The 26,506-nt window shown below is 34.8% G+C and overlaps 6 protein-coding genes across 12 annotated transcripts; 4 read left to right on the top strand and 2 right to left on the bottom strand.

Annotated features, from left to right (window-relative positions):
* Positions 1-4,539: 4,539 nt before the first annotated feature.
* LOC108844486 (ylmG homolog protein 1-2, chloroplastic) lies at positions 4,540-5,545 on the bottom strand. The gene is given in 2 exon segments (XM_018617754.2): positions 4,540-5,258; positions 5,261-5,545. Coding segments are annotated over 2 exon segments (678 nt in total). The 5' UTR covers positions 5,489-5,545; the 3' UTR covers positions 4,540-4,808.
* Positions 5,546-5,741: 196 nt separating this feature from the next.
* On the top strand, positions 5,742-10,033 carry LOC108847842 (glutamate receptor 3.7). Its single transcript, XM_018621195.2, has 7 exons — positions 5,742-5,979; positions 6,079-6,381; positions 6,868-8,192; positions 8,318-8,592; positions 8,679-8,710; positions 8,881-9,290; positions 9,376-10,033. Exons 2-7 carry the CDS (start codon positions 6,114-6,116, stop codon positions 9,829-9,831), a joined length of 2,766 nt encoding a protein of 921 aa, XP_018476697.1. The 5' UTR covers positions 5,742-5,979; positions 6,079-6,113; the 3' UTR covers positions 9,832-10,033.
* A 144-nt stretch (positions 10,034-10,177) lies between these two features.
* Positions 10,178-14,129, top strand: LOC108847841 (glutamate receptor 3.5). 3 transcript variants are annotated; one of them, XM_018621192.2, is made up of 6 exons: positions 10,178-10,937; positions 11,105-12,462; positions 12,551-12,828; positions 12,932-12,963; positions 13,038-13,447; positions 13,527-14,129. In XM_018621192.2, the coding sequence occupies exons 1-6, from the start codon at positions 10,628-10,630 to the stop codon at positions 13,977-13,979; spliced, it is 2,841 nt and encodes a 946-aa protein (XP_018476694.1). In that variant the 5' UTR covers positions 10,178-10,627; the 3' UTR covers positions 13,980-14,129. The 3 variants fall into 3 exon arrangements, with proteins under 3 accessions (XP_018476694.1, XP_056860819.1, XP_018476695.1); XM_018621193.2 differs by having other exon boundaries at positions 10,699-10,937; positions 11,113-12,462; XM_057004839.1 differs by lacking the exons at positions 12,932-12,963; positions 13,527-14,129 and having other exon boundaries at positions 13,038-13,397.
* A 726-nt stretch (positions 14,130-14,855) lies between these two features.
* On the top strand, positions 14,856-15,646 carry LOC130509162 (uncharacterized). Its single transcript, XM_057004840.1, has one exon. The coding sequence runs from the start codon at positions 14,994-14,996 to the stop codon at positions 15,528-15,530; it is 537 nt and encodes a 178-aa protein (XP_056860820.1). The 5' UTR covers positions 14,856-14,993; the 3' UTR covers positions 15,531-15,646.
* A 654-nt stretch (positions 15,647-16,300) lies between these two features.
* LOC130509487 (uncharacterized) lies at positions 16,301-18,340 on the bottom strand. Its single transcript, XM_057005602.1, has 9 exons — positions 17,991-18,340; positions 17,864-17,911; positions 17,692-17,751; positions 17,428-17,511; positions 17,240-17,344; positions 17,028-17,141; positions 16,844-16,944; positions 16,653-16,764; positions 16,301-16,568 (listed from the first exon to the last, which is right to left on the bottom strand). The coding sequence occupies exons 1-9, from the start codon at positions 18,312-18,314 to the stop codon at positions 16,440-16,442; spliced, it is 1,077 nt and encodes a 358-aa protein (XP_056861582.1). The 5' UTR covers positions 18,315-18,340; the 3' UTR covers positions 16,301-16,439.
* Positions 18,341-23,147: 4,807 nt separating this feature from the next.
* LOC108844413 (uncharacterized) lies at positions 23,148-26,445 on the top strand. Of its 5 annotated transcripts, none has more exons than XM_057005138.1 (15): positions 23,148-23,302; positions 23,621-23,738; positions 23,863-23,967; positions 24,082-24,175; positions 24,281-24,319; positions 24,398-24,490; positions 24,573-24,689; positions 24,768-24,863; positions 24,965-25,078; positions 25,150-25,203; positions 25,281-25,328; positions 25,411-25,561; positions 25,647-25,812; positions 25,888-25,957; positions 26,041-26,445. In XM_057005138.1, the coding sequence occupies exons 4-15, from the start codon at positions 24,119-24,121 to the stop codon at positions 26,335-26,337; spliced, it is 1,302 nt and encodes a 433-aa protein (XP_056861118.1). In that variant the 5' UTR covers positions 23,148-23,302; positions 23,621-23,738; positions 23,863-23,967; positions 24,082-24,118; the 3' UTR covers positions 26,338-26,445. The 5 variants fall into 5 exon arrangements, with proteins under 5 accessions (XP_056861118.1, XP_056861115.1, XP_056861117.1 ...); XM_057005135.1 differs by having other exon boundaries at positions 24,093-24,175; XM_057005137.1 differs by having other exon boundaries at positions 23,178-23,302; positions 23,626-23,738; positions 24,093-24,175.
* The last annotated feature ends 61 nt before the right edge of the window (positions 26,446-26,506 follow it).

Raw genomic sequence — 26,506 nt, forward strand, 5'->3', positions numbered from 1 at the left:
GAGTTCTGATATCACACTACAGTTCTTAGATCAGAAGTCTCTTTAATTCCTCTACATTTCACTTTACTTTTTTCTTTTATATGTAACTCCAGATGATCCTAAAGAAAGGGAAATAAAACGTGATCTTTCAGAATATAGTTCTTTTCCTCAAATTTTAGGTACAATTCTATAAAATGTCATGTCATATGATATGATACTGAATCAGATAGTACCATGCGGGAGAAATGTACTCCCTCCGTTTCAAATCATATGTCGTTCTAGAAGAAATTTTTTGTTTCAAAATAAGTGTCGTTTTCGGTTTTCAATGCAAAATTTATTGATAATATTCTCTTTTCTATTTTTCTATTGGTTGATACATGGTTATGTGTATTGATAATAGTGTTTTTATTTTGAAAATATGTAAAATTAAATGTTTTCTTAATCTGTGTACATAAGGTTAGAACGACATGTAATATGAAACATATGGAGTTACTTTAAAGCTAAAATGAACACTTTCCAAGATTAGCGTTAACATGCAACTAGAGATTATAGATTCTGGCCTGGTCTGATATCTGACATAACTGGTCTTACATAAACCGACTTTAAAAATACTAAATTTTTTTGTTAAGGGAAAAATCTTTAAAAATACACAGACTGAATTTCATTTGCTGAAAAAATACACGAACTTTTTAGGCTTCCCAAAAATACACAGATTAATTTTGGTTGTCCATAAAATACATGAACTTTTGAATTTTGGAGGTTTCACACCTTGATTTTAACGACGTTAACTCTGATCAATAGAATGTTAAGACGCCGTTAGAAGACGTTAACTCTGATTCAAAAGTTTATGTATTTTATGGACAACCAAAATTAGTTTGTTATTTTTTTGGAAATCCTAAAAAGTTCATATATTTTTTTAGCAAAGAAAATTTAGTCTGTGTATTTTTAAGGAATTTTTCCTATTTTTTTGCAACAACATATTTTTTTTTATTCAAGATTTATTATAATCAGGTTTAACAGTTTAGATCTAGGCATGGATTCAAAAACTTGAACCGGAACAGACTCGAAAACATTCGGTCCAAAACCAAACCGAAAGTGTATAAGTATTTGCTGGGTCGAAAATTCTTCTACTCGAAAAAATCGAAACCGAAAAGAACTGTTCCGAATAGACCCGAATCCAATAAAATCGATCCGAATCCAATAAGATTTTACAGATAGTTTATATTGGATCCGGGTCGATTTTATTGGATTCAGTTCGATTTTATTGGATTTGGGTCTATTCGGATCAGTTCTTTTCGGTTTTTATTCTTTCGTGTAAAAGAATTTTCGACCAAACAAATACTTGTATACTTTCGGTTTGGTTTTGGACAGAATATTTTCGTGTCAGTTCCGGTTAAGTTTTTTGAATCCGGCTAAAATACCTAGACCTAAACTGTTAAACCTGATTATAATAAATCTTGAATAAAAGAAATATGATGTTGCACAAGAAAAATAGGAAAAGTTCCTTAAAAATACACAGACTAATTTTTTTTTGCTGAAAAAATACACGAACTTTTCGGCTTTCCAAAAAATACCCAGACTAATTTTGGTTGTCCATAAAATACATAAACTTTTGAATTAGAATTAACGTCTTCTAACGGCGTTTTAACATTCCGTTAATCAGAGTTAACGTCGTTAAAATCGAGGTGTAAAACTTCCAAAATTCAAAAGTTCATGTATTTTATAGACAACCAAAATTAATTTGTGTATTTTTTTGGGAAGCCTAAAAAGTTCGTGTATTTTTTTAGCAAATAAAATTCAGTCGGTGTATTTTTAAGGAATTTTTCCACTTTAAAAATACTAATTTTTGTTAGTTTTGAAGACTCAGCCAAGTCTACGAATGTGTACGGTATACCATTCAGGACCACTGAGAAAGATATATATATATATATATATATATAAAATATTGGTTACAACCATTCTTAGAATTAGGGGTGGGCAAAATATCCGTAAAATTTAATTCGATCAGTTATTCATTTCGATTCAATCCAAAAATCCGGATATCCGTAACTCAATGAATCGAAACAAATACTAAAATTAAATATCCGTAGAAATAAGGAACAAATCGCAAATACTCATCTTTTTAAAGACGAATATCCGATCTGATCTGTAATGTACATATGCATATTTATTATATATAAAATTATATATAATTTAATATCTTTCTATAAATTTTTAGTTATTTTATCCACTAAATTAAAAATTTGTTCACTAAACTTTTAAAAATACCTAGTTTTTAAATTTGTAATGAAATATTATTATTTTATATTATTTTTTTCCTTTTCTTTTAGTTTATTTGAAAAATGATTTTTTATTTTTTTTACCGCATCGACGGAGTCGGATATCCGGTAAAACATATTGATTTTTCCGGATATCCGTAATCTATCTTCTACTATTATTTATGAAGTGATTTTGCTGATTTGTCATGTTCTTAATTTTAGGTGATTTTGCTTATTTGTCAAGTTTTTATTAGGTTTTAGCAAAATCATTGATTTATTATTTATTTTTAGCTAAATCACTAATTTATTAATTTTAAAATACCCTTAATAAATCTTAAACGAATTTAGTTTTAATAATATTAAATTATATGTTATATTAAAATTTATTTAATTTTCCTTATTGTTCATATTTTTTTAGGTTTTCGACTTTTAGCTAGGTTATTGATTTATTATTAGTTTCTAACTGATTCGCTAATTTTTTAATTTAAAAAATACCTGGAATGAATTTTATATATAATTAAAAACAAATTTTATTTTAACATATAAAAGTATATGTTATATTAAATATTAAATAATTGATTCTAAAATAATAAAAGAAAATTATCAAAAAAATAAAATAAGATAATTCTTATATATATTGTGTTGCTATCTGAAAACAATTTTTTTTTATAAAGGTTAAAAAATTAAGAATCAAAAATATTATAATTAAATTTTAGTCAAAAAAATACATGTATATAAAGATATTTTCTAAACTATTTCTAAGATATGAGTGTTTTTAAAAATAACACAATAATAAGTATATATTTTTATAAAAAATATTTGACATATATAAATACTTTGATGTTCGATTTAATCATTTGAAAACATAAAGAATAACTTATTATGCTGATTTTTAGATTAATAAGACATACATTAATAAGTATTGATAAGAAGATTATGTCCGCATGGGTGGGTAAAACACATTCCTAACTAAAATAAATCAAAATTTCATTTGTAGTTGCCAAACATTAAATTATTTTTTGATCTTGAAAATCACAAAACATTATCACAACAATGTACTAAAACCAAAATATTAAATATTATACAAATAATCTATAAAAGAAATAGGAAACTTAGTAAAAATATAAAGAAACATAAAACAAGAATAAAATATTGAATAATATAAAATAATTTAAGTATAATCTAAACAAATAAAAAGATATGTTCTATAAGTTATTGGTTTTTTTTGTCTCTTACAGTTTCTTAAATCTAATTTGTTAATAATATATATAAGCTTATTAGTCATTGTTATTTTTGTAGCCATGATTGTTTCTAATATTTTATTACTGGTGAGATCTTTTTAATTTACAAGTACAATAAGTGTTTAATTTCAAATTCAAGTTCAGGTTTCCTAATCATAAATTGGTTGTTAGTAGTGATAAATTTTGTATCCAAATATACACTTATAAATGCAAAGATGAAAAAGGAGTAGAATTTAATGCATAATGGTCAATACAAATACTGAAATTAAATAATTTACTCAAAATTTGTATCAAATTTAATAATTTACATTTAAACTACAAAATAACACTAAAATTAAATTAATCCGCACAAGGTGCGGATAATCATCTAGTACCAAATATCCAAAACATCACGGATCGGATCAAAAAATCGATTATTTATATAGGACAGATCGGATCACGAATATCTTTAAAATTTCGGGTATCCGCTCCGTACCCACCTCTACTTAGAATGAATGTCAAAATGGTATATCCGCTTATTTTGGCATATATGTAATGTATATCAAAAACATGATTTAAACATCTCAGAAAATGCTACGGTTAAAAAGTTATATTTTCTTATAGATAATCAATGTGAAAGATGAAATTGCGGACAAAAAAGCTAATGTAGTTCTTCAAGAGAATGTTGCCTTATGGCGATATATAATGGAGACAAGGAAGCAATTACCGTCAAAAAGCCACTTGGTTGCTCTTATATATGAGATAAGACGCCCGCCCGTATATAATTGGAGTAAAAGTGTTTGGTTCACTCATGCTATTCCTAGGTATGCTTTTCTACTATGGAATATGGTGCAGTAATCAGTTATCAACAAGGGAAAAGGACCACAAAATGAACATTGTGTATTATCTTGTGTCTCACCCCAACAAAGACCCAAAATTATATGTTCTTCACATGTACATTTTGTACTAAGGTATGGGAAGATTTAGTTCAAGGGATACTGACAGAAACGATACACCGATTTCTAACGTGATGACGGTTAGAAATTTTTCCTAAACCAGAATCATAGTAAAAAAAAAAAGGATCAAGCGAACTGGATTATTTCATCATCAAATGAGATAGACCGAGTTCAATGTACAAAATAACTTATCATCAAATCCTCCACAATTAGATAGATATAATTTTTTTTTTTTCACATTGAAACCAAACTCATTCATTGCCAGAAACACAGAACAAAAGATATTTTGATACCGAAGCGTTTGGACTGTCCAATACATTAAACTAGAGAAAATATATAAAACACCAAAGATCCATAAGCTCCTGCAAAGCAGAGTAGTAATAACTTGAACAATCTCATCTGCTATTGTTAAGAATGGAACCCAAAGTTCCCAAAACAGCAAAAGCAAGGAGAGGACTGACGTCAAGCGTGTCAAAGACGGGAGGGATGATGTTCCTGAAGAGATTGAGATAAGGATCACAAAGATCCCTTATGGCAGACAAAGGCTGACGATCCCAAGGAATGTTCGGGAACCAGCTCAGCAAAACCCTAACCATCAACACGCCACTGTAGATATCTAGCCACTTGGACAAACCAGCCGCGACAACCGTCAACGGAGTGTTGAGATAACCAGCAGGACGATCGCGAATCGCCGCGAAGAACAGAGGACCGGAGACTCGGATAGAGGCTTGAATCTGTGGAGATGAGGTTACGACAGCGGTGGAGAGCTTCTGGACAAGGGCTTTGGTTAGGGTTCCGGCGAGAATCGCGAGGGTCGTGATTGATTTGGTTGAGTCGGAGAAGGGGGGAATCGAGGAGAGGGTTTAGCGAAGAGTGTTGGAGATGTGGAGGAGGCGGCGGCGGCGGAGACGGAGACGATGGTTTTAGGGTTTCTGAGGGAGAGATTAAAGGAGGGTTTGTAGGGAAAGGAGAGACGGAGAGGAGGATTACGACGATTAAGAGGATGGTGGAATCTAGGGTTGACGAGAACTGAAGAGCGAAGGGGGAGGGTGGTGGTGGTGGTCGCAAACGCCATTTTAGTTGCTCGAAAAAAACAAAACCGATAGTAGACAGACAACACGGGGAAACAGAGAGTTTGCTAAAGATGTAAGAAACGTGGTTTGTTGATTAACAACAACACGTGTCAATTAAATTTAAAACTTAGCACTACGGGCCGTTAGTTGTGGGCCTACAAATGGGCCCACGGTTTATAACGGATGCTTTGACTAAAAATATCCAGAGATATATGACTTCATAGCTCGAACAAAAAAAAATCTGTGACAAAAAAGGAAAAGATGGGAATCTGTCTCCTGTCCAATCAATGGTTCTTGACATTTGCTGATTAATTAAATAATTCGTTGCTTTGTCGTAAAATTTTCACTTTTTTCTCAAGCTTATGCCTGCAAAGTGTTTGCTTATATTCCTCATAGAACCCGAAGTTTTACTATTAGAAGAGAAAACAACTTATTACGGTTTAACTGTGGTCTTTTGCTCTGTTTCGCTTTGCTTGTTTTCTTACATGAACTGGTAATAACTCTTTCCTTACCGCATTGTTGCCTTTTTCTCAATTTGATTGCTCCTCCTTATCACTTAGATCTTGTCTTGATTTTTCTCCTAATTCTACAGGTCACCAAGTTGATTTATTTCCTCTTGTTCTTGCCATGGGACTGATGAGCATTGACCCGTATGTGGCTATAACGGCACTGATTGTGGCCATTCTGGTGGTTCCAATGGGTTGCCAAAGGCCTCATCAAGTGGTGAACCTCGGCGCTGTTTTCACTTTTGATTCGGTTATTGGAAGAGCTGCAAAAGTAGCTCTGGAGGCAGCTGTCTCTGATGTGAACGCTGACACTAGCCTTCTCAAAGAAACGAAGCTACGGCTGTTTATGGAGGACTCTTCCTGCAATGTATTTCATGGGTCCTTCGGAGGTACCACCATGACTGTTCTATTTTTTTTTGTTTTGTTTCAGTAATTTGTGTACTCTCATCCATGGCCCCATTAGAAAGTTTCCATTTCGGGATAGACCGTCTTAATGGCTTGATTTGGTGTAGTAGAGTTTTGGTCCAAAGTGGACTATTCCTCATTTTATAGTATCAAAGGTGATTTACACTAGTTTCTACTTAGATGGTAAGAGCTAGCATCTGGACCAAATAGAGTCAGTCAAGAGCGACACTAAAGTGGGGTTTGATAAGCTCACATAAGATATAATCCGTAGTGATTGGCACATCTATTATGTGTTGAACCTGTTATTATGGGTACATATATTGGGTTTCCAAAAATGCTAATAATACATAGAACTCAGTCAGACCCAGTATAGGCTGTTCCTTTACTAAAACATGTGGTGGAAACATAACTTTGGTTTTACCAGTAATGAATGGCCTGGTTTAAATTCGAGCGGTTTTGTTGTTTTGCAGCTTTTAAAGTTCTTGAGAAAGAAGTGGTGGCTTTGATTGGTCCACTCTCATCTTCCATCGCTCATACATTTTCAGATATTGCCAAAGGGCTCCAGTTTCCTCTCGTCTCATTCGCAGCAACTGATCCAACTCTCTCTGCCCTCCAGTTTCCCTTCTTTCTTCGGACCACACCTAATGATGCCCACCAAATGTCCGCTCTTGTGGATCTTATCAATTTTCATGGTTGGAAAGAGGTGATATCAGTTTACTCAGATGATGAGCTCGGAAGAAACGGAGTTTTTGCTCTAGATGATGAACTGTACAAGAAAAAATCCAGAATTTCCCATAAAGTGCCCCTCTCAGTGAATTCTGATGAAGGATCCATTACTGAAGCTTTGAAAAAATCCAAGTCCCTCGGTCCTCGAGTCTATGTTCTTCATTTTGGTCCTGACCCATTGCTCAGAATCTTTAGGATAGCGCAAAAGCTGCAGATGATGACCCGTGAATATGTTTGGCTGGCCACAGACTGGCTCTCAGTTACTTTAGATTCTTCGTTGAGTGACAAAGGTACTTTAAAACGTCTTGAAGGAGTAGTGGGGCTTCGTCAACACATCCCACAATCCGTAAAGATGCAACAATTCACACATAAACTGAAGAGCAACAGATCAATGAACGCCTACGCGTTGCATGCGTATGATACAGTGTGGATGATCGCATACGGGATCGAGAAAATGCTGAATGAAGGAATCAACATAACATTCTCTTACTCCGAGGAGTTAATTCATGCACAAGGAACTAAACTGCACCTGGATAGAGTCAAAATTTTCAACAGCGGGAAGGTACTACTTGAGAAACTTCTGCAGGTGAACTTCACTGGTGTAGCCGGTCAAGTTCAGTTTGGTTCTGGTCGAAATGTCATTGGCTGTGATTATGAGATCATCAATGTAGACAAAACCGGTGTAAATACTGTGGGTTTCTGGTCTAAAAATGGAGGATTTTCAGTTGTAACCCCAGATTCCAGACACGCACGAAAGAAGACTGGCTTTGTTTCTGATGAAAAGCTTGGTAACATAACCTGGCCTGGTGGTGGCCGTGAAAAGCCGCGTGGTTGGGTCATTGCAGATTCCGCAAATCCATTGAAGATTGGTGTCCCCAAAAGAGTAAGTTTTGTCGAGTTTGTGGCTGAAGAAAATAACAGTAGCCATCGGATTCAAGGATTTTGCATAGACATCTTCAATGAAGCATTGAAGCTGGTTCCTTACAGTGTCCCTTACATATTTGAGCCATTTGGGGATGGCCACTCAAGTCCTAAATACAAGCAGCTTATTCAAATGGTCGCGGATGGCGTAAGTACCCACTTCAAAAATGCACAAAACTGATCTGAAAAGTCTAAGAGATCACTGAACATTCTCAGATATTGTTGCAGCTGTTGAGTAATTGCCCTGTTTTTCTTTTATTCCTCTGTTTTCAGGTATATGATGCAGCTGTTGGAGATATTGCAATAGTCCCCACCAGGTCGAGATTAGTAGATTTCTCGCAGCCATATGCTTCCACAGGCCTTGTTGTGGTGATTCCTACTAACGACGACAATCCCACTTGGATCTTTGTGAGACCCTTCACCGTTGGGTTATGGTGTGTTGTTCTAGCTTCATTCCTGATTATTGCCGTGGTCATTTGGATCCTCGAACATCGCATCAATGAAGATTTCAGAGGGCCACCTCGAAAACAACTCATCACTATGATCTTGTTAGTTCAGCTCGTAATATTCACTGAACTTGATAGTTCCTTCTCAGAGTTCTCTCTGACTTTCCTAATCTGTTTTTTCCTTGCAGGTTCAGCTTCTCAACTCTATTCAAGAGAAATCGTAAGTTGTGTCAATCTTATCCATCTTTCATTAGCACCGTCAAGCAAGAGAAAAACAAAAGTTTGATAGAGTTAGATTTCCAAATCTGTCTGATAGATATTCGACTCTAGATTTGTTTTCTCTATAAACTCATAACTGGGATCTTATTGCTTATCTTGTTCTATCAACAGAGGAAGATACAATAAGCAATCTAGCTAGAGGAGTGATGATTGTATGGCTCTTCTTATTGATGGTCCTAACCGCAAGCTATACAGCGAATCTCACCTCAATCCTCACAGTCCTACAACTTCCTTCTGCCATTACTGGCATTGACAGCTTGCGGGCAAGTGAGGTGCCTATCGGTTATCAGGCTGGGACTTTCACTTTAGAGTACTTAACCTACAGTCTTGGCATGGCTCGGTCTAGGCTTGTCCCACTTGACTCGACTGAGGAGTATGAAAGGGCTCTAAAGCTAGGACCAAACGCGTTCGGAGGAGTAGCTGCCATTGTTGACGAGCTCCCTTACATTGAACTGTTTCTTGCGGAACGGACGGGTTTCAAGATTGTCGGAGAGCCCTTTATGCACCGTGGTTGGGGATTTGTAAGTACATTTTTTTTTCGTTTCTCTTCATAAGAAGAGCACAAAAAGATTTGAGATTATGTTGTCTGTTTTTTTTGTTTAACAGGCGTTTAAGAGAGATTCTCCACTGGCTGTAGACATGTCAACAGCGATCTTGAAACTCTCCGAGACGAGAAAAATGCAAGATATTCGGATGAAATGGTTATGCAAGAAGACTTGCGCAGAGAATTCAGATGGGAACACAGAGCCAAACCAGCTTCATCTCAAGAGCTTCAAAGGGTTGTACCTTGTCTGCATTGCAATCTCGGTCTCTGCGTTTTCGGTGTTTGTTTTCAGGATGATACGCCAGTTTGTGCGGTACAGACGGATGGAGCGAACAAGCTCGATGCCGCTCCCTCCTTGGTCGTCTTCTCCTACGATGCGTTTAAGGGAATTGGTGTTTGGTTTCGTGGATTTTGTGGATGAGAAAGAAGAAGCTATCAAGAGAATTTTCAAGAATGACTCCAACAACCCATCTCACGTTGTGGAAGTTCAAGCTGGTTCTGAGGTACGACAAAATTGATGAGTAGATTCCACTTTATAGAAAGAAAACTGTAATGTTATTAGATATGAGCTAACATGCAAGTCAACATTCATATCTTTGTTCATTAGATTTTATTGTAACTTGGCACATAAAAAGGGCGCAAGAGCCAATGATTGTTAACATGATTGTAGCTATATATATTTCAGAGTTACCAACAATTCTTATAAACTATTTCATTTTTCTTTTGGGGGTCAATCTTCTTTTTTTGTGACTTAGATTGATGTCTATAATAATGGCCACGTTCTGACAAGCATGAGGTCATGATTATTTTTATCCAACTTGTTGGAGCTTTTATCTTATTACAGGTTTTTGGTATGCTATCTTGTTTTCTCTGACCTACTATTTGCTATTTTATGATTTGTTTATATTATTTTACTGCCATCATCCATGGCGTTCTGCTCGTTGAACTGAATTATTTAATGACTAGTTAAACTTTGTTAAATTATTAATTATTAGTTCTGTTGTTTCTTTCTGAACCATCTCTGAGATAGTTTCAGTTCTCTGGTTTATGCGGCCATTGATCGGTACAGAATCAAAGATAGTTTATACATTTTTATCATGTGTGTAAAATCTTAAGTCTTTGATTCAATGTTCAGCAAGTTGTCATGACACCTTTTGTCTTCTTGTCCCATTTCTTTTCTCTTGATGTTGATTTTAATGGTCGTCAGTGCCTCTTCGATTGGGTTTCTTTTTTCCTTTTCGACTCCGAATCATCATATGATTAATATCATGAGCCTGTAAAAACCAGCTCTTTTTGGTTCAAAAGTCCGAAAAGATGGGATTTGTCGTGATGATTAGTGGTGTTTCTATGGGACTTATGCTCCTATGTGTTTCTGGCTTCTGGGTTTTGCCGACAGAAGGTGCAGGTAGAGGAAGTTTCTTAAGAAACTCTTCTTCTTCCCGGCCTAGCTCTGTCAATGTCGGAGCTCTGTTTACTTATGATTCTTTCATAGGAAGAGCAGCTAAACCCGCGTTTATGGCGGCCATTGAAGACGTTAATGCTGACCAGAATATTCTCAGGGCAACCAATCTCAATATTGTCTTCCATGACTCAAACTGTAGTGGATTTGTTGGCACTATGGGAGGTACTTTTTCATAGACTATGCCTAAAAGTTGCTGTGGTAGTCCCCTCATGAAACTGTGGGTTTAGTAGTAGATTAATGATTCTTCCCTACTATTGTCTTAGAGCCTGTTGTATTGATTAATCTCTTATTGGTCTTTGGATATGATGATATGTTTTCTTATTGTGTAGCTTTGCAGGTAATGGAGAACAAGGTGGTTGCAGCCATTGGTCCACAATCTTCAGGAATCGGTCACTTAATCTCCCATGTAGCTAATGAGCTTCATGTACCTCTCTTGTCATTTGCAGCAACCGACCCGACGCTTTCTTCCCTACAGTATCCTTATTTCCTTCGAACAACACAGAACGACTACTTCCAGATGAACGCAGTCGCTGATTTTGTATCCTATTGCCGATGGAGAGAAGTTGTTGCGGTCTTTGTTGATGATGAGTATGGTAGGAACGGGATATCTGTATTAGGCGATGCTTTAGCCAAGAAACGTGCCAAGATCTCTTACAAGGCTGCATTTAGACCTGGTGCAGATAACAGCTCGATCAGTGACTTGCTGGTTTCTGTTAATCTGATGGAATCTCGCGTCTTTGTTGTTCACGTGAATCCTGATTCAGGTTTAAACGTTTTCTCTGTCGCCAAGTCTCTTGGAATGATGGAGAGTGGCTATGTCTGGATCGCCACTGATTGGCTTCTTACAGCTTTGGATTCAGTGGAACCGTTGGATCCCAAAACTATGGATCTTTTGCAAGGAGTGGTTGCTTTTCGCCACTACACACCTGAGAGTAACGAGAAGAGACGGTTTAAAGCAAGATGGAAACACCTTAGAACCAAGGAGAGTTCAGGAGGTGATGATGATGGCTTCAACTCCTATGCAATGTATGCTTATGATACTGTTTGGTTGGTAGCTCGCGCTCTCGATGTTTTCTTTACCCAAGGCAATACAGTGACTTTCTCTAGTGATCCGAATCTGAATCAAACCAACGGTACCAACATTAAGTTCTCAGCTCTTAGCGTCTTCAATGAAGGGGAGAGGTTCCTGCAGGTCATCCATGAGATGAACTACACAGGTCTGACCGGGAAAATCCAGTTTGATCCAGAGAAAAACCGGATTAATCCAGCGTACGACGTTGTAAACATAAACAGTAGAGGTCCACACAGAGTTGGCTACTGGTCGAATCATACAGGCTTCTCAGTCGAGTCTCCTGAGACGTTTTACTCTAAACCTCCGAACACATCTGCAGAGCATCAACGTCTTAATGATATCATATGGCCAGGAGGAGTAACGAAGAAGACGCCACGAGGTTGGGTGTTCCCTGACAATGGAGAGCCGCTCAAAATCGGGGTGCCTAACCGCGTGAGCTACCAAAACTATGCGTCTAAGGACGATAACCAGCTTGGTGTTAAAGGATATTGCATAGACATCTTTGAAGCTGCGGTGCAACTGCTTCCGTACCCTGTCCCACGTACTTATATACTATATGGAGACGGGAAGAGAAACCCTTCGTATGACAATCTCGTGAATGAAGTTGCTGCAAATGTGAGTCTGTCTTGTTTGTTTCATTTACTCAAATCAAGTAAATGGATACTATACTAACCTCTCTTTTTTATGTTTAATATCTTTTTAGAATTTTGATGTAGCGGTTGGGGATATTACTATTGTTACAAACAGAACCAAGTTTGTAGATTTTACGCAGCCATTTATGGAATCAGGGCTTGTGGTGGTAGCTCCAGTGAAGGGAGCCAAGTCTAGTCCATGGTCCTTCTTGAAGCCATTCACTGTAGAGATGTGGGCTGTTACTGGACTCTTGTTTCTCTTTGTGGGAGCCATCATTTGGATTCTTGAACATCGCTTTAATGAAGAGTTTCGTGGACCTCCTAGGCGTCAAATCATCACAGTTTTCTGGTTAGTTCCAAGTTCCTAACATAAGATGTGACAAAAGATGAGAAAAAACAAAACAAAGGCACTAAAGCTTTACCACTTCCTTTTTTGGTCTTCAACGTTGCAGGTTTAGCTTCTCAACAATGTTCTTCTCTCAGAGTACGTACTCGATTACAAACTAGAAACTTACAAAATATCAAGCTTTCAAGTTTTAAATATTCTTGTTCTTTCAGGGGAGAACACGGTGAGCACTTTAGGGAGGTTTGTGCTACTCATATGGTTGTTTGTAGTTCTGATCATCAACTCAAGCTACACAGCCAGTCTCACTTCGATCCTCACCGTTCAACAGCTAACATCTCGGATAGAAGGAATGGACAGTCTAATAATAAGCAACGAACCAATTGGAGTCCAGGACGGTACCTTTGCATACAAGTATCTGGTCAATGAACTTAACATAGCTCCATCAAGAATCATTCCGCTTAAAAACGAAGAAGAATACCTCTCTGCTCTTCAACTTGGTCCCAGAGGTGGTGGTGTAGCAGCTATAGTCGACGAGCTTCCTTACATCAAAGCTTTATTGTCAAACAGCAACTGCCAGTTCCGTACTGTTGGACAGGAGTTCACCCGGACAGGCTGGGGATTTGTACGTATAAAACCGGTTTAGCCTTAACTCCTTTTGTTGGTCCTCCTTTTAATAAACTTTTTGTTATGGGTCATTGCAGGCTTTCCAGAGAGATTCTCCTTTAGCTGTGGACATGTCAACGGCGATCCTGCAGCTGTCTGAAGAAGGAAAACTTGAGAAAATCCGCAAGAAATGGCTTACGTACAGCCACGAATGCTCAGTGCAGATTGCAGACACAGAGAACTATCAACTCTCGGTACAGAGTTTCTGGGGACTGTTCTTAATATGTGGTATCGTTTGGTTTATTGCGCTCACCCTCTTCTGCTGGAAAGTTTTCTGGCAATGCCAACGGTTAAGACCAGAGGAAGAGAGTGATGAAGTCAGGGCGAGCGAAGTAGCTAGTTCGTCTAGATCAGGGAGAAGTTTGAGGGCAGGAAGTTTCAAGGACTTGATCAAGGTTGTGGATCAGAGAGAAGTAGAGATCAAGGAGATGCTTAAGCATAAGAGCAGTAAGAAACTCAAAGCTAGCCAAAGCTCAGCTGAAACTCCATAGAAACGAGTTAGAATGTAGATGAAAAAAGAGTCACACAATTTGTTTAAAATAGTTTAAATAAAGATTTAACGTTACTTACAAATGTAAATAAATTTTATCATAAGATTTTGTAATGGACCTTAAAGATTTTATCACGCAAGTTGTTATTTTTTTTTTTTTTGAAAACACATCACACAAGTTGTTTAAAGTACTGTTTTTGGTAACCATCATGGCTGTGTTTTATGTTTGAATCGGAATTATCACCTTACCAAACATTTTACCTTCGGACTTTGGCAAGATCACAACTCAATATGGATTGTCAGTTAGTTGCCTGGTTGGGTTTGGTCAACACCGTAGCCACAGGTAAAAACTCATGGCAAAAACAGAGCCTAGCGAAGATTGTCACAGCTGTGGTTGATCATAGTGGTTGGCCTTACATCATAGTTAGGTTTTTAGTTCGCTCTAATCAATTGCTTCCCCAATGACCCAATGTTTTGTCACATATCTGCTAATCTCGTTAGCCTTTTTAATAGTTTCTTTGATTGTCTAAGCCATAATGTTAATTGTTTTGTAACTTTGTTGGTCTTTTCCATTGCTCATCGTATTTTGCTTTGTGTTATAATTATGTTGTTTAGATTTAACCAAAGTCGTAAAATTATATCGACTTTGTTAACTAGTCCCCGAAACTTGAGGTTAGAATTCGTTTAAGAATGCTACTCAGTCAAAATATATTAATAAAAACCCTTTTTGCAAGATATCCGCAACAAGAATTTTACAAAAAAAAAGATTTAACAAGAAGATACTAATTACCATAAAAATCAAACAAAATATTCGAAAACGAAAATAGCATGAGTTGTGTTTGGTTAGTTCATGTTTTCTCATACAAAACAAGATCTTGAAATCAAAAATTAAAAAAAAAAAGAAAAAGAGAGAGGTTAAATCACAGAAGTGACACAAACAAACAGAAGAAAGAAGATATGAATCTTTGTCTCAACAATCAAAACCACAAGATTTGGTGGAGAGAGTGTTGAAGCAATGAAGGTAAGTGTGGAGATAATAACGGGGACATTTATAGATACGGAGGTGAGTGAGAATGCTACGGTGAAGGAATTGAAGGAGAAGATTGCAACTGAGGTGAAGTTATCAGTGAAGCGTTTGATACTTGTGGTCAAGGATGGAGAGGAGAGTAGAAGACTGGTGAAGAATGATGAAGATGAAATGAAGCTGATAGATTTAGGAGTGAAAGAAGATTCTCATGTGTATTTGTTCTTTAAGCATCCTGATTTGGTTTGCAAGGAAGATAGATCTCAAGGAAGAGTAGATGATGCTTCTGTGGAGGAGGTATCGTCGGAAGCAGAGAGTAAAAGAGGAAACAAAGAAAAAGGTGAAGAGGCAAAAGAAAAAATAGACGGTGAAGAGGAAGATGTAGGGATAAAGAATGGTGAAGAAGATAGAGAAGAAGAGAAAAAGAAGAACAATGGAGAAAAAAGAAAGGATGATCATAATATTGAAGAAGGAAAAGAGAAAGCAAGAGAGGCTGAAGAAGAAGATGAAATGGATAGAGTTTCTTGATTTGGTTTGTTAACTATTCCATATTTATGAACTTTTCTTTTGTGATTTATCTTGTCATAATGTTTCTTGTTCTACAAGTAAACAGCTTAATGAAATTTTATGATCTGTTTGGTTTCTTTTTCTTCTTAGCAAAAAAAAAAAATTAACAAACAAGAACAACTTCTTTTCCTTTTAGGCTTTTACCATATGACTATTTTGGTTTTCATAAACAAACTCAAATTCAGGAATAGCCTCCAAAATAGGGCATCTCTGAACTAATACTGAGCGATATCCATTTGGACTTGAGACCATATATGTACGAACTAGCAGTGTTCCAAAAAAAAAAATATATACGAACTAGCTATGTTGAATCCACAACAGGATGAGAACAACATTGCATAGATCATGAAATCTACTGTGCAATATTATAAGGGGTTTTATTCCCTTGTGTCCACCGTTCAAGTTATCTCTTCTCTTGTACGAAATGCTATTTTTGATCGGAATTTCCATTCCATAAACCGACTTGGGACATGTGAGAGATTATGAACCTAAACCCGTGTATATATAGTGACGAAACAAGTCAAATAACTTGCAAGAATTTAAAATCTTGACAAGTACTTGGTATGGTACTCGTTTTAAACGAGTTAAATACAAGTATTAAATTTGACTATTTGAACAAGTCAAATCGAGTATAAGCATCCAAAAATTAGCGGGTAATAGCTCGGTGTCTACCCCTAGCAGCAGTTGAGTGGAAAAGACATGGGAGGAGAGACATATTTTATTGGTATATTCTTTATGAAATTATTTCAACCGCTAAACCAAAACTAAATAATATCATGACAGTAGTTACTGAAAATCTATGTAACCATAGCAGCAATTATTTAGCCTAACTTTACTGTCCTCCCGAGAAACTCTCTGCCTTGAGATTACTTAACTTCTGGTGGAAAGATATAAGCGGGAACCTATGGCTATCCCGACGACAGCAACCGTTAGCGACTTGAGAATATACTTCACTGTATATTTTGATTCATTCTTCGGTATCTCCAACAGATCCTTCAACTGCAATACCATTAGCACAGTAATGATTAGCTCAGCCCTGTTTTGTCTAACGAACTCGAGATTGACAAAAGATTGTGAACTAACCTTTATAGGTTGGTTCCAGTTCTTCTTGATCCCTTGAAGATGTCCTCTACCAACAACTGCCACGACCGATCTATGCTCACTTGCAACTCTTGACAACATACATGCCATGTACCTGAGTTACATAAATGCAACATTTTGCTATGATCATCATTATGATGGTGCTTAGGTGGAGAGGGGAAGACAGTACTAACTTATCTCTCTCATGCACGAGTGTATCCATGAGAGATGGAAACTCCTTGCTCATCTCTTGAATCACCAGTGTCAGCATATCCACATCGTTCATAGGATTTAGCTAAAAAGGACCAAAACAATTGAATCAGCCACTAACTCAATATTTATATACTCGCAAAAGCTTTGTAAGCAAAGACTTTTTACCATCTCCTTAAGTTCCTCAGGTCTGGGTAGAAAGACAGGTTGAAACACTGAGCCGTACAAAAACTTTACTTTGTGCCATAGAGGCATCTTAGCCCACGTTCTCTTCAACGTGATCTGCTTCAACAGAAACTGATTAAAAACTGATATACCAATGCATAACGTTCCTTAAGAGAAAGATTTAAGACACATATTCTTGAATGACACAAATTCACCTGTACTGGACGATCACCTAGAATCACCTTGCCACCATATTTGTCTGCCTCTTCATATGCCACACCAAACTCGGGACCAGGTAAAACATCAAGCCTGCTGGCGATCTAACATATGCAGAAGAACGTAAACCAATGGTATGAAAACATTTAAGCTATCATGAAAGACGATGTAAACCGAGGAAGCATGCCTTTGCAAGAAACCATCCGTAAGCTAATCCGAATGCGTTATGGTTCTTCTTCCACATGTCTATCATCTCCAACATCGTCGGAATCTGCAAAACCAAAAAACATGTGGCACAACATAACAACTTAAGTACATTCTCTAGGCAATGATTCATTCCCATTAGAAAAAAAAAAACTTGGCCATCTTCTAGCAAAAAAATGGGAAGATAATGCACGATATAGACTATATAGTCCAGATGTTGTAAGAGTTATTTGTTGAGCAAAATTACCTTCAAAGCCTGAGGAGTGAGAAAAGACAACCGACTTGAACACAGCTCCACGAAGACAACCTGAAAAATTCATCAGTCACGTACTTAGAGAGAAAGATACATGAAAGAGTTTTTTTTTTTTTTGAAGGATGGCTTGATACTTGAAAGAGTTGACAGTGTAAAGAAGAAAAACCTCTGGTTTCATCAAGCTAATTATAGCTTCAACTTCTCGACATGATTCCTACAAATTAAAAAAAAAACGCAAAGATCAAAACAGCTAAACCAATGCATATGAATGCTAATATAATAGAAAAAAATACCTCTGAAACATGAGCAGTGCCAATCACATAAACATCGCAAGAACCTCCGTCCGCTGTGGAATCGCACGTTAGAACCATAACGTTTTTTGCGTATTCCTCAGGCAGCTCCAACTTCGTCGTCTCCACCGCACAATCACCGTCATCGTCGTCACTAGCATCAACGACCGAAACGACGCCGGTTATCAGTGAACCGGAACCGCTATGTGCTTCCTCCTCCTTATCCACATGCACTATGATGTGGCTATGGTCATCGACGTGAACGAATTCATCTCCGAGTTGAGCCGCCGTCTTCGGCTCCAACAGTATTGACGTCGTCGGTTCCATTCACGATAGTTAGACCACCACGCTGATATAACGCTTATACAGTTTCTCTTCTCGCCTTATTATATACTTGTTTTTTAATTAGTTTAAATTTTTTAAAATTAAATCAAATTAGTTTAGCTTCTTTTTTTAATATAGATGAAAAGAGGAACAAGAGGGTGGCTTCTTGCACTATATAGTTGAAGTAAAATCTAGTTCCAAAGTTTATTTCTTCTTATAGTTATATAAATTCTCATTGATTCAATGCTGCTTTGTGGAAATTTTATTAATAAATTGAGAAATTATCTATTTATTTTATTGATTTTTTTATTTTACTTATTTTATTGATCTATTAAGAAAACGAATATTTTGTGGAAAGTGGTAAGTATTCTACTAGCTGTTACCATTTTAAGCGATAACTAGATATTGACCCGCCTTTAAAAGGGCGGGTATATTTTTTGTTTAAGTTTAATTTTTATATTTATGTTTTCTTTGTGATTATATTCGTACTTTGTAATTATATTTGTCTATAAATCTTAATAAAAATACATTTTATTAAATAATAGTAATTTAAAAATTGATTCGGTCTACGTTCGGTTAGGATGGGTTGCGGGCCGACCCGATCCGCTGATCCACCAACCCGCGGGTTTCAATTTTATTTTGGTCAAAAAATCTGATCCGCATAACCCACAAACAAATAATTTTGTACTTACTTCGTTTAATTTTGGGATTATCCGCGGGTTTTATTTTTGAATAAATAATTATTTAATTTAATTATTAAAAATATAAAAGTATATTTATAATAATTTTTTTATATATCATCAATTTTTTTAATCTAAATCATATTTTGTAATCATTATATCTAAATCATAGTTTTATTATCTATGTTTTGGCTTCCTAAACATATTTTAAATGATCCTCTCCCACGAACCCGTCCTTCGTGAACAAAAATAAATGTTTAGATTAAGATTTAGATTTTGATTCTCCCTTCAAAGGGCGGATATATTTTTTTTTCAATTTTTTTTTAAAAAGTTTAATTTTATATTTAAGTTTTTTAATCATATTTGTAGTTAATCCATTCTATTAATTCAGCATCATGACCAATTGATAAAAAGTTGTATCTTTTAATAATTAAACTTTTATATTTGTGCTTTTTAGTTATATTTGTATTTTATAAGTACAATATTTCTCTTAAATATTTAATAAAAGGTTTTAATAAATACTATTAAAATATAAACATGATCTATTGATATACGCAAAAATATAGCCGTCCTTAAAACATGTATATTATTGGTTTTACATTTATATTTGTGTTTTAATCATATTTATATTTTTATTTGTATAATATTTTTCTTAAATGATTAATAAGAAATTTTAATAATTGTATTTGGTAAATAAAAAATAATTTGTATATTAGTTTTTCAGTTGTAAATAATATTATATCAATATATATTACGTAGTACTTACGGTTTTCTTTTGTTGTCCGATAATTAAGTTTCATGTGAGAAGAAGTTCAAAGAAACGGGTCCCACCCATTCGTATGAGTCATATAGAAATCAAAGGAAGTTTATGTACGGTTACATTGTTTGGTTTAACTAATCCAGTTTATGGATATTTTATAAACGAAATATTTGTGAGTAAGTTGTAAATGATAAAATTGAGTGGCCGAGAGTAATAGGAAAAGGAAAAATAATCTAGTGGTTCCCGATCATTAAGGGTTTAAAGTGGTGGTTACTAAATATATATTTAGAATAGTTATAAAATATATAGTTTAATTTTTTAGTAGATATCATGGAAAATAATTATTGGGCATAACCTTTTATCAATTGGTCATGCTTCAGAATTAATAGAATAGATATATATTTGAGTCCATCGAAAATAAAAAACTGAGTCAAAACAAAAGGAAACAGTAATATCTATATGAATCCGATAACTTGGGATGCAAAATCATGAACATGCCAGTCAATTTTTGGGAGGAGATTTATTTATGGGAAAATTGTTCTTTAGACCATCATTATTGGCGGAATTCGGAGAGTTCCTTAAGAGGAGAGAGGACCGCAAAATACAGGGACCGATGAGGAAAGATAAAAAAAAATCCCTTAATTAAGGAATATATTTTAACCATTTTCCGACCAAAAAAAAGTTTAAGTCTCTTAACTTAGGGATTTCTCCGGATCCCTCCAATAATGATGCTTTTAGTCCCAAAAAACAACAACTATGTCATATATTAATTTAATTTCTCTTTTGTACAAGTTTTTCTTCTAATACATTTTACTATTTTTAAAATAAATTAAATAAATAGTTTTACAAACAAAAGAAAATATCAAAGAATAGTAAATACTAATGAAATACCTATATCAACTTATCGATATATTTTTCAGTTCAAAAAATGTTTAAATCATAATTTTATATTTTGTTCTAAAAATGTAGAATTGACATTCTACATAGTAGAAAATGTAAATATATTTTTTTCATTAAATTTACTATGTTTAGAATATTTTTTCTATCGTAAACATAGTAATCTAAAATTATTTGGAAAACACATTCTACGCTTAACCTATAGTTCTAAAATCTGTAAAAATCAAAATTTACACATTACTATAAATCTAAAACCTGTAGAAATCAGAATCTACATATTACTATAAATCTAAAATTAGCAGAAATCGATTTCTAACATGTTTACTGTATTCTACCTATTTTAAAATACATATTCTATGGATAATGATAATATTAGAAGAAAATATTTATTAATAAATAAGAAAACATAACATTCCTAAATATTCTCTTCTAATAGTAAAGGGTATTAGAGAGAAAATGGTACAAAAAATAAATTAGACTAATAGATTATAGTTGTTGTTTTTTTAGACTAAAAAACAATTTTCCCAAATAAATAAACTCTTAACTTAAACGCTTACACAATCTCACAAAACCAAAGTTTCAAGAAATAGTGTCTTTGTCAAAAAAAAAAAATATACGAGTATCTTAATATATTGGATAAAAATTTATCAAAATGCACTATAACTCTCCCATCACGAACTAACAGCACCTCTCTATTTGTAGGACTAACGAATTAATATAATAACTAGATCATGATCCGCGCGCCTGCGCGGATTTATCTTTCGATTCACATATTTTATATACATATTGTATATTATTTAAGATTTATAATATAAAAAGTTAGAATGATCCGAAACCAAAAAAAAATCGATCCGGACAAAAAAAAATCAAATACCTAATTAGATCCAAATGTTAAGAATTCGAAGACTCATACCTGAAATGAACAGATTTATACCCGACCAAATGAGCTAAATTTCAAACATAATATCTTTTGTTATATTTTTAATTCATTTTTTTGGGTTGGTGAGATTTACTATTTATTCGGAAGATTTTTGGCTAACTTAATGGTATATATTTGTAGATTTTTTTTTCTGAACAGGAAAAAAAAAGATTTGGGTCTTGATTAAATTTATCTTATATAACAAATTGCTGCTATAAATAACTTTTATAAAAACTAATTTGTAACAGTAATATCATTTTTGTTACAAATTAGTATATCATGGTTTATAGGTTCAAAGTATAGAGTTAGTCGTCTTCATAGTATTGCTAATATTGATAGATGCAAGTTAATGAATACAAATAATATATTGTATTATTAGTAATCTGTCGTATAGTATTATATGTTAGTAGATGTATTATTAATAATCTATCTTATAGTATAATATACTAATAGATGTATCTAGCTTATAGTAAAATATATGCAATATAAGGAAACATGCATAGTGGATATAATAATAAGGTAAAAAGTAAAAAATATGGTAATAGTTGATATTAATTATTTATAAAAAAAACATGTCTAATAATAAATAGATTAATATAACATTAGTTACATAAGGTCCAACTTTAAAATCTACCTAGAAGAAGTTGTAATGTTTCTGTTTTAATAAGATAGATTTTACGCTATAATATACTACTATTTTTGAAATAAAAATAAAATATATACCTCAATTTCAACTTTAATTATTATAACATTTTAAATAGGAAGAATAACCAAATTTAATTAAAAGTTGTTGTCTAATTAAGAAAAGCAGGCACAACGTGAACTAATTAAACCGGTCTCGTGGTTTAATGGTAAAGGAACTTTGGCTGAGGTGTTCGCCATCACAAGTTCGTCTCCGACCACAGCGTATTTAATATGGTTTCCGTTTGGTCTCGAGGATCTTTCTTGCCAATTTTGATTGGACGCAGTGAGATAGTCGGAATAAATGAGAGGTCCGGATACCTGGATTATCAAAGGAAAAAAAACATGAACTATTTAAGTGAGAAATGACTATAATATATTCATCAATTTTATTGAAAATACTAGTGACAAAATATCATATTAAGTTTTTTTGGGTAATACTAGTGACAAAATTTCTAGAATTTTTTGTTACACAAAATAGATTTTATATATTTTAAAAGTATTTTGTATATTTTTAAAAATCATTAAAGGAGAATGTTTGAGTTGATTAAATACCATTGGTTGATAATTATTAGAAAATGTATATAAATATTTATTATATTTTAATATGCGTGAATATTTGGAAGTAAAATATCCATATATTGAGTACACTATACATTTACATACACTGTATTTAAAATCACCAACTTCTGGATTATTTTCCTTAAGAATATATGCAACATTTATACAAAATAAACTCTAAAGCGTACTCTATTTGGAGGTTTTACACTTGACATAGATGAATTGCTGAAGTCAATCAAATACGTAAAACCGTTGACCAAAACAAAGACTTCCAACAAAGGACATTGCTTTTCTTAATGTTAATCTCGCTGTCATTGATTATTTCTAGAGTCTTTATTTGTTGTCATCAAATCATAATTAACGTTTCTTCTTTTAAAGTCGGGTCTCTCTCTTGGGGGGAAGGTACCCAATAGTACCAGTAATTAACAAACGTTGATTGCTTCTTCATTTTCTGGGTTTTCTGCGTTTAAAGTCTTCCTTAAATTCTTACAACGTAAGTTTTAAACTCAATGCAATGTTATAAAAGTAAAAGAGGTTTGGTAATGCGACTGCTAGAATACAAAGAGGGTTTTAATTCCTCAGGTCTTAGTCATCTGTCTCTCATCCACTACTAAAAGCCATCGACTTTTTTTTGTGATTCAGATTGAATCTTTTTCAATTTTTATTCAAAAATTGAATCTTTCCCCTTTTATTCCACAATTTTCCCTGAAAGTATCGATTTTTTTTCCAGAATCTTATTTTTTTATCAAAGTTTCAAAAAAAGTATCTATTTTTGTTTTCTTAACGTAATCTGGATGCAAATTTTCTTCAGGGTAGGAAGGAAATTGGTGAAAAGTTTCCTGTTTTGGAAAGGTTTCGTTTGTCTTCTTCTTCTTCTTCTTCAAGGGGGGTTTTTAAGCAGTCGGTGAAAGTTTCCTGCTTTTTGGAAGGTAACTATTTGTCTTCTTGTTTTTGGGAAAGTTATTCACTTTCATGGCTATTAATTATACTGTATTTAGTGGAGTTTCTTCCTGAGATTAGGTTTATAAGCTTTGTATTTTGTATGTTTTGAAGGTTTTGCTTTTTGGCATATATATATGTTTGGGGGTGTCTTTTCTGTGCCTGTGAATAATCCTCACTTGCGCAAATCTGGAAGTAGACTCATCATCACTAATCTTGGTAAGCACTAAGCACCTTCTCTTGTTTTTTTTTGTTGTTTATCTTTGGATACTAGAAAAGTCAGCTCTGAACTTAGTGGTTTTAAGAGAGAGTATAACTGTAACTGAGAATAAGGTTTTTGACAGGAGAAAATGACTTGAAGAACTCAAGTATGCAACTAGGTACAATTGCAAAATTGCGAAGCCCTTTAGTCCTTAGCAGTCTCAAGGTTCTCTTCATTTCCTCAAGTTCTGTACTTTCTGTGGAGTTTTGATTTTGGTAGCATGTTTCACTAATGGACTGATTTGAGATTTTTAAACCTTAATTCTTTCAGGTTGCTCTGTATGTTGGTGGTCTTTATGTTTGTGGAAAGGTTGGAGATTTTTGTATTTTATCTTTTGATTTTGACTCCATAGTTTTTGAACTCTTGTCACATTATATGAACTTGCAGATTGGATGGGAATCTGTAATGAAAATGGGATTAGACACACGAGAACTGTTCTTCTATGAGACGTTTCTGTATTACAACCCTCTCCTTCTCATTGTAAGTCTTTTGTCTAATCAGTAAGCCAAACTCCTTAACGTGTGCTTGTTTCCTCTTAATATTATTATTATATGACTTTCAGACAATGATGGTTTGGCTCTGGGGTGTTAACTTGTGGGTGTTTTCTCGAACTGGAGTCGATTATGCAGCAATATTTTATCTAGGACCAGATCATCTTAGTCACAAAGAGATATGGAAGGTATTACAATTGCTTAGTTAAAACCTATCTTTATCCTTTTCTTTCATGCGTTTCTGAAAATGTGCTGGTGACTCACAGTGTGCTAGGTGGATGACGACGATAATATTAACTAGCATGACAGCATATCTGTATCTATACTCGCATGGAGATGTATCCTTGGCTGCATCTCAACCAGTGTAATAGATGCATCTTCTCTTAAATGCTATATTTTTTAAAAGGTTTTTTTTTTATTCATTTTGTTGATAGAGTTTGACAATTTTTTTTTATGTTTACAGATTGTTTTGTATCTCTCCGCTGTGATCATTCTGATCATCCCTTTTGATATCTTCTACATGTCCTCTCGTTACTACTTGCTATGGACTTTTTGGCGCATTCTCTTCCCTGTCCAGGTACATGAATACATTTTGTTTTTCTTGTTGAAGATTCAAAAGTTGTTTGCTAAAGGTATTGTCACAAACAGACGGTGACGTTTTCAGACTTCTTTCTAGCTGATATCCTGACATCTTTGTCAAAGGTAACACAATCTATTTTAATCTCCTTACCTTATGTTTTGAATCTATGTTCTGAACAACAACAATTTTTTTTGTGCAGGTTCTATCGGATTTGGAGCGTTCTGTATGTCGTATGGTCCATCGACAGGTCAGTGAGTCATCTATCCTCTTCCTTAGTACTAAGTTATCCATCTCAGAGCCGGTGAATCTGATAGATTCAATCATTGCAGGTGGCTACTGTTGCATGGTTCGAAGCAGATTCGGTTTGTGGGAGCCATTCCGCTGTGATTCCATTGGTTCTTGTCCTACCTTATCTTTTCCGCCTCTTCCAATGCATTCGTCAGTACAAAGATAGCAAAGACATTGCAAACATCTGGAATGGTAGTGGTGACATTTGTAATACAAAACTGATCATTTTGTCTGATTAGTAGTAATATCTCTGCCCTGTCTTTTATTTTTGTTTCAGCTGGGAAGTATTTAACGGCAGTACCTGTCATCTTTCTATCAGCACTCAAGTATTTCATCGATCAGGATACATGGACTTACTCCATTCAGCCTGCTTGGATCCTCTCTGGCCTAGCTAACACTTTCTTCTCCTTCTTTTGGGATGTTTTACGCGACTGGGATCTAAGGTAACACACTTGAGTCTATATAAGAACAGAGGATTCAGGTTTGGTTTCCTTTAACACCTTGTCTTGCCTTGGTAGTGTCTTCACTCGGATTTTCAAATTCACCAAACCAAATCTTTGCTCCCATCTTCTCTATGGACGCCGTTGGGTAAAAACAACAACACTGCATGATACTTTTAAAACTTAGTCATCTTTGATTTTGCAGTTAAACAGTGTGTGAACGTGTTGCAGGTGTATGTTTGGGTGATAGGAAGCAATCTAGTGCTGAGGTGGACGTGGACGTACAAGCTATCAGCTCATCTGCGTAACAACTACATCACGGTCTTCATCATCACTCTTCTGGAGATTTACAGGCGGTTCCAGTGGGCGTTTTTCCGTATAGAGAACGTGTGGTACAAGATCAACAACCCCAAGCGTACTACTACTTCTTCTCATCAGACGAATCCTGTTTCGCTCCAAAACGATAACGGTGGTGGCGAACAGGAGAAGTTGCTCGCACATAGTCACAACAACAGTCTCGGTGTATAAAAACAATGCCACAGGTTTTCTTGTGCTGAGTTTTTTTTTTTTGGAAACAAGTTTTGAACAACAAAGCACATACACAGTACTACAGTTTCACTTGTACTTTATATAACTTGTAACTTCTATTACAGAGGAAGAGAGAGACTGACTCTCTGATATACATAAAGAAAGATGT

Source organism: Raphanus sativus, chromosome 3 (assembly GCF_000801105.2).
Source record: "Raphanus sativus cultivar WK10039 chromosome 3, ASM80110v3, whole genome shotgun sequence".
In the NCBI taxonomy this organism is placed as follows: Eukaryota; Viridiplantae; Streptophyta; class Magnoliopsida; order Brassicales; family Brassicaceae; genus Raphanus; species Raphanus sativus.